The sequence below is a fragment of the Podarcis tiliguerta genome (genome assembly GCF_965153285.1).
Source record: "Podarcis tiliguerta genome assembly, chromosome: 18".
Classification (NCBI taxonomy): Eukaryota; Metazoa; Chordata; class Lepidosauria; order Squamata; family Lacertidae; genus Podarcis; species Podarcis tiliguerta.
The window spans coordinates 1,577,924-1,592,071 of NC_139551.1; the positions used below are offsets into that span (position 1 = coordinate 1,577,924).

At 49.9% G+C, this 14,148-nt stretch overlaps 1 protein-coding gene across 1 annotated transcript; it reads right to left on the reverse strand.

The window, feature by feature from the left end:
• Positions 1-7,051: 7,051 nt before the first annotated feature.
• MEX3D (mex-3 RNA binding family member D) lies at positions 7,052-13,109 on the reverse strand. Its single transcript, XM_083422078.1, has 2 exons — positions 12,305-13,109; positions 7,052-8,380 (listed from the first exon to the last, which is right to left on the reverse strand). The coding sequence occupies exons 1-2, from the start codon at positions 13,005-13,007 to the stop codon at positions 7,137-7,139; spliced, it is 1,947 nt and encodes a 648-aa protein (XP_083278204.1). The 5' UTR covers positions 13,008-13,109; the 3' UTR covers positions 7,052-7,136.
• Between the last annotated feature and the right edge of the window lie 1,039 nt (positions 13,110-14,148).

Sequence of the window (14,148 nt, forward strand, 5' to 3'; positions counted from 1 at the left end):
TTAAGCATCCTTTTCCTTGCTCCATTTTCCGTGGCGGGTTTCTGGTCCCTATTCATCAATTGCCATGGCAACCGGGATCCATCAATGGCCATCAGTGACTCAGGACAATTAGAGAGATGAAGGAAGGGGGAAAAGGACGGAGCGTGAGGCAGAGATTTGGACCAGAGGGCTGCTTTGCACGGCGCCATGTTCCCACCCTCGAATTATCCTCATTATTGGCGTCACCGCCGACACAGAGAGGCCTGGTCGCTGCCCCGATTCGCGTTGCGTAAACGCGGCCGTTTGCGGGAGAGCAGCGGCCTCATTTGGGTGACCTGGAAAGATTCGGTTAGCTGGGGAGTTGCCTATCTCTCTGCAAAAACCGGAATCAGGTCACTGGGGCTTGTGGAAATGTCACAGAGATGGGAAACAGCGTCAGCCATGCTCAGAGCATGGGGATTAGCTAGTCAGAGAATCAGAGCATCTTTGAGTCTTTGAACCTCTTTTGTTGACCACCAGCATTACACTTTCCATTTTTAAGTTGGGAATAGAGTAGTTGCTTTGGAAGACAATCATCAGGCGTCAGCACAACATGACCAGTCCAACGAAGTTGACGTTGAAGAATCGTCGCTTCAACACTGGAGATCTTTGCTTCTTCCAGTACACTGGCATTAGTTCGCCTGTCTTCCCAAAGTGATGTGTAAAAATTTTCGGAGACACCGTTGATGGAATCTTTCGAGGAGTTGGAGATGGCGTTTATAAGTGGTCCACGTTTCACAAGCATAATTATTATATTTGTGGCCCACCTTTCCTTCAAGGAGGGACGCGGGTGGCACTGTGGTCTAAACCACAGAGCCTAGGGCTTGCCAATCAGAAGGTCGGCGGTTTGAATCCCCGCAATGACGGGGTGAGCTCCCGTTGCTCGGTCCCTGCTCCCGCCAACCTAGCAGTTCGAAAGCACCTCAAAGCGCAAGTAGATAAATAGGTACCGCTCCGGCGGGAAGGTAAACGGCGTTTCGGTGCGCTGCTCTGGTTCGCCAGAAGCGGCTTAGTCCTGCTGGCCACATGACCCGGAAGCTGTATGCCGGCTCCCTCGGCCAGTAAAGCGAGATGAGCGCCGCAACCCCAGAGTCGGCCACGACTGGACCTAACGGTCAGGGGTCCCTTTACCTTTACCTTTCCTTCAAGGATATGTGTCTGGCTTCTCTCCATTGCACCCTCCAAAACTGTGTATAAGTATTATTGTTATTATCAACGCTATTTTTCTAGGGGGGGGAAAGGGGTCAGAACTCTGCATGAACACCTCTTTTCTTGGCTAGAGTGGTATCTACGTGAAAGTTCTGGAGAGGTTCTGGAACTGAGTCCAGGTGAGTTTCCCCTGGAAAAAACACCCTGGTTGTTGTTGTTAACATTGTGCCCAGCAACAGACCAGTAGGCAATGATGCTACTGCAAAACGAGAGTCCTTATAACCAGTAGTGATGTATGGAAGTGAGAGCTGGACCATCAAGAAGGCTGATCGCCAAAGAATGGATGCTTTTGAATTGTGGTGCTGGAGGAGACTCTTGAGAGTCCCGTGGACTGCAAGAAGATCAGACCGATCCATTCTGAAGGAAATCAGCCCTGAGTGCTCACTGGAAGGACAGATCCTGAAGCTGAGGCTCCAAGACTTTGGCCACCTCAGGAGAAGAGAAGACTCCCTGGAAAAGACCCTGATGTTGGGAAAGATGGAGGGCACAAGGAGAAGGGGACGACGGAGGGCGAGATGGTGGGACAGTGTTCTCGAAGCTACCAGCATGAGTTTGACCCAACTGCAGGAGGCAGTGGAAGACAGGAGGGCCTGGTGTGCTCTGGTCCAGGGGGTCACCAAGAGGCGGACTAAACGACTCAACAACAACAACAATAACCAGTCGACAGCCTGGCTGCAGAATTATAGATCATACAAGGCGCGGTCAGAAAGTTCGGCGAACGGTCAAAGAAATCGGACAGCGAGAAATATTCAAATATACAAACGGCATTGGAAACCGACAAACGCTCACCATTGTGTACGGTGATGAAGCTGTAACTTCCTTGCATGGGGTTCTGAAAGATGACCGCACGGGGGTCCCAATTCTACGACTCTATAATTTATTTGAGTGCTGGGTTCCCTCACAACTCTACGACTCTGTAATTTATTATGTCAGGGGAAGTGATTTTGGAAACATCCGTGCAAAAACTGGATACCAACCTCAGGATATCCGGAAAACTTCCTTGAAAGGAAAAGAAAAGGAAATTGTGTTCCGAGTGCGGAGGACTGAATTTGAAACCGGTAAAATTAGAAGCTGGTCGAAGCCAAAAATCACATCTTCAGCTATCCCTGTTCTCATTCTTATTTCATTTTGTACAATTTGCGCATCACTCGCTTGTAAAACAACAACAACAACGCCTTGAGGCAGTTTAAGAAAAGAATAAAAATAATTAAATGGCAGGTTAAAATGATCCCTGGCGAAGATATTTGGGTAAGTCATACCTGGAATAGGAGACAGCAACGCAGAGTCTTTCTGTATGACTTAGTTGGCAAAATTTAGGAGCCGAGGTTGAGTTATCAAGTTCAAGTTCAGGTCTGGCTAATAAATTCAGATTTATTCAAAAGCCACTTTTTTATTCTCCACTGCCGCCATCTGCTGGTAGCTTCGAGAACACTGTCCCACCATCTCGTCCTCTGTCGTCCCCTTCTCCTTGCGCCCTCCATCTTTCCCAACACCAGGGTCTTTTCCAGGGAGTCTTCTCCTGAGGTGGCCAAAGTCTTGGAGCCTCAGCTTCAGGATCTGTCCTTCCAGTGAGCACTCAGGGCTGATTTCCTTCAGAATGGAGAGGTTTGATCTTCTTGCAGTCCATGGGACTCTCAAGAGTCTCCTCCAGCACCAGAATTCAAAAGCATCCATTCTTCACCGATCAGCCTTCTTGATGGTCCAGCTCTCACTTCCGTACATCACTACTGGGAAAACCATGGCTTTAACTATACAGACCTTTGTTGGCAAGGTGATGTCTCTGCTTTTTAAGATGCTGTCTAGGTTTGTCATTGCTTTTCTCCCAAGAAGCAGGCGTCTTTTAATTTTGTGGCTGCTGTCACCATCTGCAGTGATCATGGAACCCAATGATCCCATTGATCCATGAAGGAGATATAATGTTTTAGGTAACGATATAACAAGGACAGGAAATGAAGCGAAATGCAAAGATGCAAAGTTTACCGTAATTTTGCAAACTGTCGGACAGGAGGGAGGGAAGTCAATAGGTTCAGTCAAGCCGAAGAGACAAAATAAGAGGGTACGAAGTGATTATAAACCGATTAAAATCATTTATAAGACTCTCAGGCTACCCAGCGTAACCTTGGGAACTCCCTGCTGGTATTGGGAATCGCTTGGATTTTCAGCATCTATTTAAGATAGGGGAACAAACCCACCTCCTTTGGCCCACAGGTGCGGAGCAGGCGAGAATACCTTTGCCCTGTCGGTACTTCGTTTATCGGCAATAGATATTGATGAATCGCAGAGTCGCGTGGGACCCCCTGAGATCATCCAGCTGAACCCCCTGCGAGGCAGGAATCTCGGCCAAAACACCCGTTATCGACAGCCACCCAACTACTGTTTTGAAACCTCCAAGGAACGAGAGTCTGAAGCATCCCGACAGTTTTAAAGTAGGATTGTCGTTTTCCCCTTGTTTTTATCTTTTCGTCAAACTGCTCCGAGGTCTTTTGTGCGCCTGTGTGTTTTACATCCAAGCGGAAACGAAAAACGAATTTGTTTCACTTCTTCAGATTTCATGCATGCACACAAAAGGTTATACAGTGGTGCCCCGCAAGACGAATGCCTCGCAAGACGGAAAACCCGCTAGACGAAAGGGTTTTCCATTTTTCAATGCACTTCGCAGGACGAATTTCCCTATGGGCTTGCTTCGCAAGACGAAAATGTCTTGCGAGTCTTGAGATATTTTTTCGCTCCCCACCCCTTTTCTAAGCCGCTAAACCACTAGCAGCTAATCCGCTAATCCCTTAAGCCTTTAATAGCCGCTAAACCACTAATAGTGCTAATAGCGCTAATCCGCTAAGCTGCTAATAGGGTTGCTTCGCAAGACGAAAAAACCGCTAGACAAAGAGACTCATGGAACGAATTAATTTCGTCTTGCGAGGCACCACTGTATCAAGAACAAACTTAGTTGGTCTCTAAGGTGCTACTGGACATTTTTATTTTTTAATAGGTTTTGACAGCATCAGACCAACACGGTTACCTACCTGAATCTAGAATTTGTTCCACGTTATTTGATTCTAAGGTACGTTCAAGGAGTTCAAGGTTGTGCGAATGTTTCTCTTCCTGAAGACACTGCGAAGTCTGCCCTGTCGCCTGGGTCACTGCCGGCGATTTATGAGTTATGTGCTTTGATTTGTGGGGACGGAAAGTGGGAAAACCGGGATGCTGAGAGTCGCTGCCCACAGGAAAGCCAGCGAGTAGGCGATTAGAATTTAAAGCTCGAAACATGTTTTAAAAGTACAATGGGACCTTGGTTCCAAAACGCCAAAAACCCGGAAGTGAGTGTTCTGGTTTTTGAACATTTTTCGGAAGCCGGATGTCCGGCGCGGCTGTCGGCTATTGTTTCCGGGGCGCCTGCACCAATCAGAAGCTGCGCCGTGGTTTCCAAACATTTCAGAAGTCAAACGGATTTCTGGAATGGAGTAAGTTTGTTTTTGCTATTTATTTTGCATTATTGTTTTTGAAGCTTTTTCGGTTCATTTGTTTTTGTGACTGTGTGGAACCCAGTTCAGCTACTGATGAATTGACTGTGCGACTGTGGAAATGGATAAAAGCCCCCCATCCAAACAATGACTATCATCAGTGCAGTAAGAAAAAAATATAGTTTAATTTTTATCATCTACAATACTGTCCTATTTATTTTATAGTACAGCACATTGATTATTGCTTTCATTTTATGGATCGATGGTCTCGTTAGCAAAATTCACATTAAATGGCTGTTTTAGGGGTTGTTCTTAAAAGTCTGGAACGGGTTAATCCATTTGAATTACTTTCTATGGGCAAGCATGCCTTGCTTTTGGAACGGACTTCGAGAACGGATTAAGTTTGAGAACCAAGGTACCACTGGATCGTATATGAATATCTCATAAGCGTAAATGTCTCCAACGGACGTTAGCTTGTGAGGTTGCCAAATGCACACATTGGCCGCAGCACCTCTGCTTATTCGGGTTGCCAACTTACCAAAGGACCCAGGTGCATTTTTAAATTTTCTGGCAATGTGGCTTGACAAGAGTTCCCAGGGCCAGACATTTGGCCCCCTCAATGCTAGGATGTTCCCCCCAGAATCTGTTGTAAGGCACGATACATGCTTAAACTTTGAAAGTTTACCCACAATAACGCCCAGACCCGACCCTGCCGGCTGCACGACGCAAGTGCTTCATCGGTAGCAAAAAAAGTCTTTATTCTTCTTATTGTTTTATTCTTATTATTAAGAAGGCTCTGAAAGTTCAAAAAAATAAATCTCTGCATACAATTCTCGTAATCAGCAAGTGATATCACCAAATATATATATGAGAAGAACTTTAGCCGCGGTCAGGTTAAAGCTCCGTCCCCCGTCCCAGCCCCCTTCCCTCCTCCCCCCTTCTTTAAAAAATAAAATATATTTTAGTTCTTAAAATTTATTCAATAAAGTAAATTATTCTCCCCTAGAAATTCCCTAAATATACACAGAAGTAAAAAATAAAAGTTTTCTTTTTTAAAAAACAAAACAAAACCCAGGCCGAGAAAAAGAAAAATGAAGAGATAGTGGGGTGTAACCAAGCCCCTACTCTTGAGTAGGCCCACTGAAATTAATGGACTCATTCGTTAAAATGGGTCTAACCCCAAATACAGGCAAATTTTCCTTTCTGTGTGTGCGTATTCATGACTTATATTGGCATAATGGGTGATTCGCCCCATCTTTTCCGATCGTGGTGAACCCCCAAAGGACCCCCCACTTCTGGGGGGGGGGTGGAGGGGGGACAGCGGGTTTTTATTTGTCTTACCAACAAAAATTATATATGTATGTCCACCTAAATATGTCTGAGCTCTAATGTTAGCTATAACTGGAGAAGACTCATTGCAAAAAACCAAGAGTTTGATGCAATTTAAACCCACTGAACGGGTTTACTCTGCGTACGGCTAAGGAAGATAGACACATCGGGCTGGATCGGGCATTTACACAGAGTAGACCCATTGCGATCCATGGGCATGGCCAACATCAGCCCAGGGACATGAATAACGGCTGCATTTGCGGCACCACAAAGTCCTGGGAAGCGTAGTTTGTTCAGGGCGCTGAGAGTGGTGAGGTGACCCCCCCGGCCCCCTTTGGAAAAAACTACAATTCCCAGAGTTCCCTGGGAAGAGGAGCTGGTTGCCAAACTACCTTGGGAACTATAGCGCGAGAGGGCAGCGGGGTGCGGGTCTCCTAGCAACTCTCAGTGCCGTAAACTATACTTCCCAGAATCCTCAGGACTGTTCAAAGCGGCGCTGTTCTGCTTTAAATGCATGGTTGTGGATTTGGCCCGTTGACAGAGGTTCTGCAGAACGGAGCCGAGCGCAAGCCACAAACCCGGAACCGCAGACCACCCCCCAAGAAAAATATGTATATGCAAAAATATTAATAGACGGTGTTCTCGATTAAAGAACAACATCCGTGGCCCCTTTCTTAGTGCATGCGGACCTCGGTTTTCGCTCGGTGCGTTAGTGTTCGTAAAAAAAGAGAGAACAAAAATACTGCTATTTGGAGGGAAAGGTTGCGCCCGGATTGAGTTAAAGCTATCCTGTAAACAATATTGTTTTAAAATACATTTCCGTCGGCCCAACTCTTGAAACCGGCGCGGCGCTTCCATCCCCGCCCTCCCACTCCCCTGAATTCATTTCACTCCCCTCCCGCCCACCTCCAAATCTCGCTTATTACGCAGCGAAGGCGTAACCTACGGATGCGTTTTGGGCGCCCCTCTCCCTCCCCGCCGCATTCCGCCGTGTTTGTGTGTGCTTTTTTATATATAAAAAAGGTTGATAGAAACAGTTTTGAAGTTCGCAAAAAGCCGGCCGTGTTTTTGTAAAGTGGGGTGGGAAAACGGGGCCGCCGGACCCCTGGGAACCCGCCGCGCCTACGAGAAAATGTGGATGGCTTGCGTGGCGGGCGTGTGGCAGGCCGGGCACTCGGGGTCGGAGCGGCCGCAGATGCGCATTGCGCACTCCATGCAGAAGAGGTTGTGGCCGCAGGGCACCAATGCGGCAATCACCTCGCTCTCGAAACAGACCATGCACTCGCGGGAAGCTTTGCGGGGGCCCTCGGAAGCGGTGGAGTCGGTGGGGGAACCCGACGCGGCCGAGAGGCTCCCGGGCAGCGACGACGACGACGACGAGTAGCCGGTGCTGTTGGAGAAGGACGAGAGGGATCCCTGCGGCGGCAGCCACGGGACGGCGCTGACCGGATCGCTCGGGATCCGGCGGGCCAGCGGGTGCTCCAGGGCCGCCGCGGCCTCCGGGAAGGTGGGCGAGTGCCGCGGCGTGCTCTTGCGCCGTTGCGAAGCGCCGCTGTGCGAGGAGGAGGAAGATCGGCTGAAGGCCTGGAGCGGGTCGGCGGGGGGCTCGAACGGAGACCAGATGTGGGCCGGTGCCGCCAGCTCCAAGGGGAGGAAGTCGAAGGCAAAGTCGCCGTCGTCCGAGCCCAGAGCGTCGCCGAAGGGGAAGCTGCCGGAGCCGCCGCCGAACGGGCTGCTGGGGGCTCCGTCGGGAACGGGGCCGCCGAAATAGGTCTCCGCCGGGGAAGGGTCGCTGCGGAGGCTGGGCAGGGCGCGGCGGGCCGGATTGGGGGCTTTGGACCAGAGGCTGGAGGGTCCGCCGGACAGGAGGTCCAGGCAGACGTCGGTGCCGTTGGAGTGGAAGTCGTTGTCGGTGTTGACGTCAACGAAGGAGCCGGTGCGCATGGTGATGTGGGCCTCGATTTCCTCCCGCGCCCGGTCGACGTTCTCGGGCATGCCGGTCACCTCGAAGACGGGCTCCTTGTCTCGGCTGGGGGTGACGATGTACGTGTGGGTCTGCTGCTGGATGCGTTTGATGGTGGCGCCTTTGGGGCCCACAACCAGGCCCACAACTCGGTACGGGACGCGGACCTGGATGGTCGTCTGCCCCGGGAGGTTCGGGGGGCCAAGGATCGAGCCCCCTGTGCCGCTGGCTTTGTTCCGCGTGGCTCGGATCATGGAGAAATGTTCTGCGGCCGAGAGGATCTCACGCTTGGCCATTTCGACGTCTTCTTTCCTCCCCGTCACGATGAAGACCGGCTCCTCGCCTCGCACCGGGGTCTTGATATAGGTGTTGGTTTTTGCCCGCAAGGCTTTGATCTTGCACCCTGGAGCCAGGCGGAAGAGAAACGGTCGAAATGTTAGCTCTCGGTCGAAATAAACATTCAAAAGCACCGTATTTTTCGCTCTATAAGATGCACCAAACCACACGACGCACCTAGTTTTTGGAGGAGGAAAACAAGAAAAAAAAATATTCTGAATCTCAGAAGCCAGAACAGCAAGAGGGATCGCTGCGCAGTGAAAGCAGCAATCCCTCTTGCTGTTCTGGCTTCTGGGATAGCTGCGCAGCCTGCATTCGCTCCATAAGACGCACACACACTTCCCCTTCTTTTTAGGAGGGAAAAAGTGAGTCTTATAGAACAAAAAATACGGTACTTTTCCAAGAAAACCAGCGTCCTTAAAGATTGTTTTTGTATGCTACAACTGCAGGTAGAATTTTGTTAGCTAAGAATTGGAAAACACAAGAAGTCCCAACAGTGAAGGAATGGCAGATGAAGATGATGGACTTTTCGGAAGAGTCCGCGACCAGGAGGAGGAGGAATACCAGAAGGAATGGATGAAATTCAAAGACTATTTAGTTAAATACGCTAAGGTAACTTAACTGGGAAAACTTGCAAATATCAGCTAGGCTTAGGATTTAAACAGGTGATGTTAGAGAATAAAATGTTTAAAGTCAAAATGAAAAGAAAGAATGATGCTAACTGATTTAAGTTAAATTTTATAAGAGATTTAGTTTTGGAAAACTCTTACACTGAAATTCAGCCAGGGGGATTAGAGGAAGTCACCTAACAATGTTATGAAGATTGGATTAAGTATAGATAAGATTTATGTTTGTTTGCTTGTTTTAAAATTTTTGGAAAATCAATAAAAAAATTTGAAAAAAAGAAAGAAAACAAACCAGCGTTGATTGGGGGATAATTCAGACCGAAATACCCAGGTGCCAAAAAGGTTATTTATGTATGTCACTACTGCGGCTAGGGCCGGATTCAGGTTTGATGTGGCCCTCAGCTCCTGAAGATAACGGGGCCCTTTCTATGTCCAGCTGTCCTTTGTCAACAACAAACTGTCACTGTTTTTGCGTGTGTTGAATATATGCTAGATGGTCATTGATGGACCTCATAGGTATCTCATACCATTTGCACGTAACAAAATATGTATTTTATCAAAGTAAGTGTTGAACTGAAATACAATTAAGAAGAAGTATATTAATAGTGAAATACAATTAAGAAGAAGTATATTAAGAGTGAAATAATTATTAAGCTCTAACTTAAAATGATGTTTTTTTTATCCACGACAAACTTAATAATGCAAACACATTGGCATTTGGCAATAACAAAAGTTCCTTTAGAAACACACTTTAGAAAGACTCATCATCTAGTCTCTGGAAACTTGCTATAAAGGTAAAGGTACCCCTGCCCGTACGGGCCAGTCTTGACAGACTCTAGGGTTGTGCGCCCATCTCACTCAAAGAGGCCGGGGGCCAGCGCTGTCCGAAGACACTTCCGGGTCACGTGGCCAGCGTGACAAAGCTGCATCTGGCGAGCCAGAGCCGCACACGGAAACGCCGTTTACCTTCCCGCTAGTAAGCGGTCCCTATTTATCTACTTGCACCCGGAGGTACTTTCGAGCTGCTAGGTTGGCAGACGCTGGGACCGAACAACGGGAGCGCACCCCGCCGCGGGGATTCGAACCGCCGACCTTTCAGTCAGCAAGCCCTAGGCGCTGAGGCTTTAGCCCACAGCGCCACCCGCATCCCCGGAAACTTGCTATAACGTGAAATAATAATAATACTGACATCACAGGAGCCTAGACAACCCAAAACACTGTTCCTGTATGGAGGTTTTATTTCATTTGCTTTTTATCTTATATTTTGGAAATGTACATCCAGGTATTTCCCCCCCCCTTCAATTTTTGGGGGACCCCCCAAGAGAGTGGGACCCTAAACTAGAGCTTGTTTAGCTTGTACGTAAATCTGGCACTGAACCCAAGGCATCCCTCCCTTTTCTTCTGTGCAAAAAAATTGAAGCTGAGAATGGTCTAAATTTAAGATGGGCGTGGCCTAGGGGGCGGGGAGATGGGTGTGTGAGCTCCCGGAACGGCCCAATCGGAAGCAGGGAGCGTGATGTCACTGCTTTCGAGACAGTGTGCACCTCTCACAAAGGGAACAAAGCGAAGATTAAACAAAGGGGAGGGGGGCGTGTTGAGAGATGCACACCCCCTAAAAAAAACCCGTTAGGGGGAAAATAAGAAAATATAAAAACACCCAAGCAAAACCCCAAAGCAAGAAGTTGGGAATTCAGGAAGATTGCACAGGAGATGAAGGAACAAAAGCAAGGAAGGTTGCAGAATATGGGAAGCCCAGCCTTAGATATATAGAGATTTGGGGAAATGCTGGGTGTGTGTGTGTGTGTGTGGAATTGCACGTCACAACCGGTTCCACGCTTAAAGCAGGAAGGGTGCGATACTGTACCATTTTGGGGTGTGTTTTTTTGCAAAACCTAAACGGATGCTTTAAAACTAGGTTTGCTTTCATCTGTATTTTATTTTTTTGCAAAAAGCAAAGGGGCGACGGTTTAATATTCGACCTACTCTCCTTTCTAGGCTGTTTTTTTTTTTAAAAAAAATCTATCTTCCTTTGCCAAGCAGGGAATCAAAGACATTAGTTTGCTTTTTAAAAAATAGAGAGGGGTTTTGTTTGGAAAAGGTGAAGTTTGGAAGCGCATCTCAAAACACAAGACAAAGACGCAAATGGCAACACCAAGGTTCATCAAGAATTTTGGGGGTGGGGGTGGGGAAATGACTGATGGCAAAGTTAGTCCTACTCAGAGTAAGCCCACTGAAATCCAGGCCCGTTCGTTCTAGGCCCATCGACCCTGAGCAGAGCTAGGTGGAATGCAAGCCTTTTTTATTTTTATTTTAATTTCAGTGGAAGGTTCAAAAGGTTCGACCGTTTTACCTGGGTCGTGTTGGGAGGCAAACCTTGCACACAGGCTGACATGGGTCTCCCAGAGAGGAGGGATTCCACCCACCCACTTCCAATATCAAAAATCTCTTCCCCCAAACTCTCTCTTTCTGCGTCTCTCCTTGTTATAAAAGCGAGGGCAGGTCTGAACAGATATAAAAACAGACACTGATTTATTTCACTTTGGGATGGGAAAAAAGTCAAGCGCTTCCCAAACTCCCTTCCCTTCTCGCTGTTCCTAGGATACAGAAGAACAAAAGGATTTGGGGTTTGTGTGGGGTTCCCCCCCCCCAGTCACCCCAAAGCAGAAATGGGATAGGCCTAGAGTTTAAGGCAGTTCATGGCTTGGGGGAATCTTTTGAGGCCTTAAAATCTGCGAGAAAAAGCTCTACAGGGCTGCTTTTATAAACTCAGGTGGTAAGCAATTTGGTGGGGGTATTTTTTTTGGTGGGGGAGGATGTCACTGAGAGGTAAACTACCCCCCTCTCAATTTCCATCCTACGTTGAAAAACGGTAAACATATATTTATGTTAGACCATTTTTTTGGAGGAAGGGTGTCCTCTAGCTTAGCTCCCAATATCCCCCCCCCCTGCAAGCATGCCTGTCCTCTAATTCCACCCTCGCCCCACGAAAATCCCATTTCTAAGAGAGAGAGAAATGGCTCTAACTTTGGGGTTTTTCTTCGTAAGGCACTGCCTAAAAGATGCCCATTTTATTTCTTGGTTAAAAGAAAGTTAAGGGGGCGGGAGAGAGGGGCAGGCTGCACTGAAAAAACAGGGCCTCCCATGCAAAAATAATAATGACCCCCCCAAAGGAAACTCACAAGTGAGTTTTACTAAGTGGGTGTCTTGGCAATGCAAGTGGGGTACAAATAATTTGCGCATTTTGGAAAGGGTCTCCCCGTCACGGCTCTTCACCTGCGGGGCTCCTGTTCCAAGGTGGGCAAAGCAAACCAGTGCCCCCCCAACCCCCCCCGGGGGTTCCCCATCAATTGAAGGTTTTGATTTACCTTGCCTGCCCACAATTTCGGCCACATGTTCCGAGCTGGGCACTGAGACGCACTCGGTCATGTTGACGCTCCTCTTGCGGCTTCCGATGCTGCCCAGGTGCTGCCCGGCCAGCAGGGGGGGCTGTGGGGCGTGGGGGGGCCCCAAGTGGGCCGGGAAGGCCCCGAAGATCTCGGGGGGCGGCGGGGCGCTGCCGCCTTCGGGGCCCAGGAGGGGCAGAGCCGACACCGCTCCTCCTGCTCCTCCGGCGTAGGCAAAGCGGTCCAGCCCCTCTGCCTCTTCCAGAAGCGGTCCATGGTCTCCGTCTTTCTCCTGGTGCTGATGTTGCTGCTGCGCCGCCGCATCCTCCTCCTCTTCTCCTCCTCCTCTACCCTCCTCCTCCGCCTTTCCTCTAGCTGCTTCCTCCTCCTCATCCTTAGCCAAGCCCAAGATGGAGAGCTGGTCCAGCGCGAAGCGGAGAGCGGCGGAGGGGTCCTCTTCTTCTTCTTCTTCTCCATCATTCTCAGCATCCTCATCCCTCTGGTGGTCCTCTGTCGCAGGCGGAGAGGAAGGATGCTCCGAGAGGTCTCCCTTGGGGAGGAGGATGCTGTTGGGGTCGAAGCAAGCGGGGGGCGGGATCTGGGGGTTCAGTAGCAAGCTGCCCAAGCCGGGAGGGGGGCAGCAGGTGCCGGGGCCCCCCTCCAGCTGGTAGAGGGCGCTGGGCATGGCAGGCCCCCGACCCCCTCCTTCCTCTCCCTCCTCCTCCTCCTCCTCCTCTTCCTCCTGCTGGCCCCCCAGCCTGGGACCCCCGGCTTTTGGGGGGCTGCGCACCGCCCCCAGCCGCCGCCCGCCTTTGCGCGCGCCCCAGCCCCTTCGCCCAGCCCCCCTCTTTTGTTTGCAAGCCCATCCAAGGGAGGAAGAGGAGGAGAGAGAGAGAGAGAGAGAGGGAGGGAAGGAAGGAAGGAGGAAGAGATGGAGGAGGAGGAGGGGATGCCAGCCACAGCTGCCCCGCACCCACCAGGCGCCCGAGCCTCGCCCCGCGACGCCCGCGCGTCACCCGGTGCCCAACAATGAGAGCCGGCGCCGGGAGGAGCGGCCGGGAGCGCGCATGCGCCCAGGGGGGGGAGAAGCAGGGGGAGGGCAAATCACAGCCACGCCCTCCTCGCCTCCTCCCCCTCCGTTGCCCTGGACTCTTGGGGGGCAACTGGCAGGGACTGGGGGGGCGATTGCTGCTGCTGCGGGTCGTCTGTCTGTCTGTTTCTTTCTTTCTTTTTCTCCACCCTCCCTCTCTCCGTCGCTGCTTCATTCCTTCCATCCCTCTTTCCTTTCATCCTTCCTTCCCTCCCTCTCTCACTTTATTTCCATCCTTCCTCTCCTTTCCTTCCTTCCTTCCCTCCCTTTCCTTTCATCCCTCCTTCCTTCCGTCTCTATCCTTCCTTTCTTCTCTCCCTCCCTCTTTCTTTTCATCCTTCCTTCACTTTCTCCTTTAGCCCCTTCCGTCCCTTTCCTTCCTTCTCTCCCTCCCTTTCCTTCCATCCTTCCCTTCCATCTCTATCCTTCCTTCCTTTTCTTTCCTTCTCTCCCTCCCTTTTCTTTCATCCTTCCTTCCTTCCCTTTCGCCTTTATCCCCTTCCGTCCCTTGATTTCCTTCCTTCCTTTCGTTTTTCATCCTTCCTTCCTTCCCTTCCATCTGTTATCCTTCCTTCCTTCCTTCTCTCCCTCCCTCCCTCCCTTTCCTTCCATCCTTCTCTTTCTCCTTCAGCCCCTTCCTCCCCACTTCCCTTCCATCCCTCCCTTTTCCCTTCCATCCTTCCTCCCCTTTCCTTCCTTCTCTCCCACCCTCCCTTTGCTTTCACCCCTCCTCCCT

Excerpts from the sequence above, each read along its gene's own strand:
- MEX3D (XM_083422078.1), bottom strand. The coding sequence starts at position 13,007 with ATGCCCAGCGCCCTCTACCAGCTGGAGGGGGGCCCCGGCACCTGCTGC. Across the intron at positions 8,381-12,304 it reads CGAAATTGTGGGCAGGCAAG|GGTGCAAGATCAAAGCCTTG; the intron begins GTAAATCAAAAC and ends GCCTGGCTCCAG.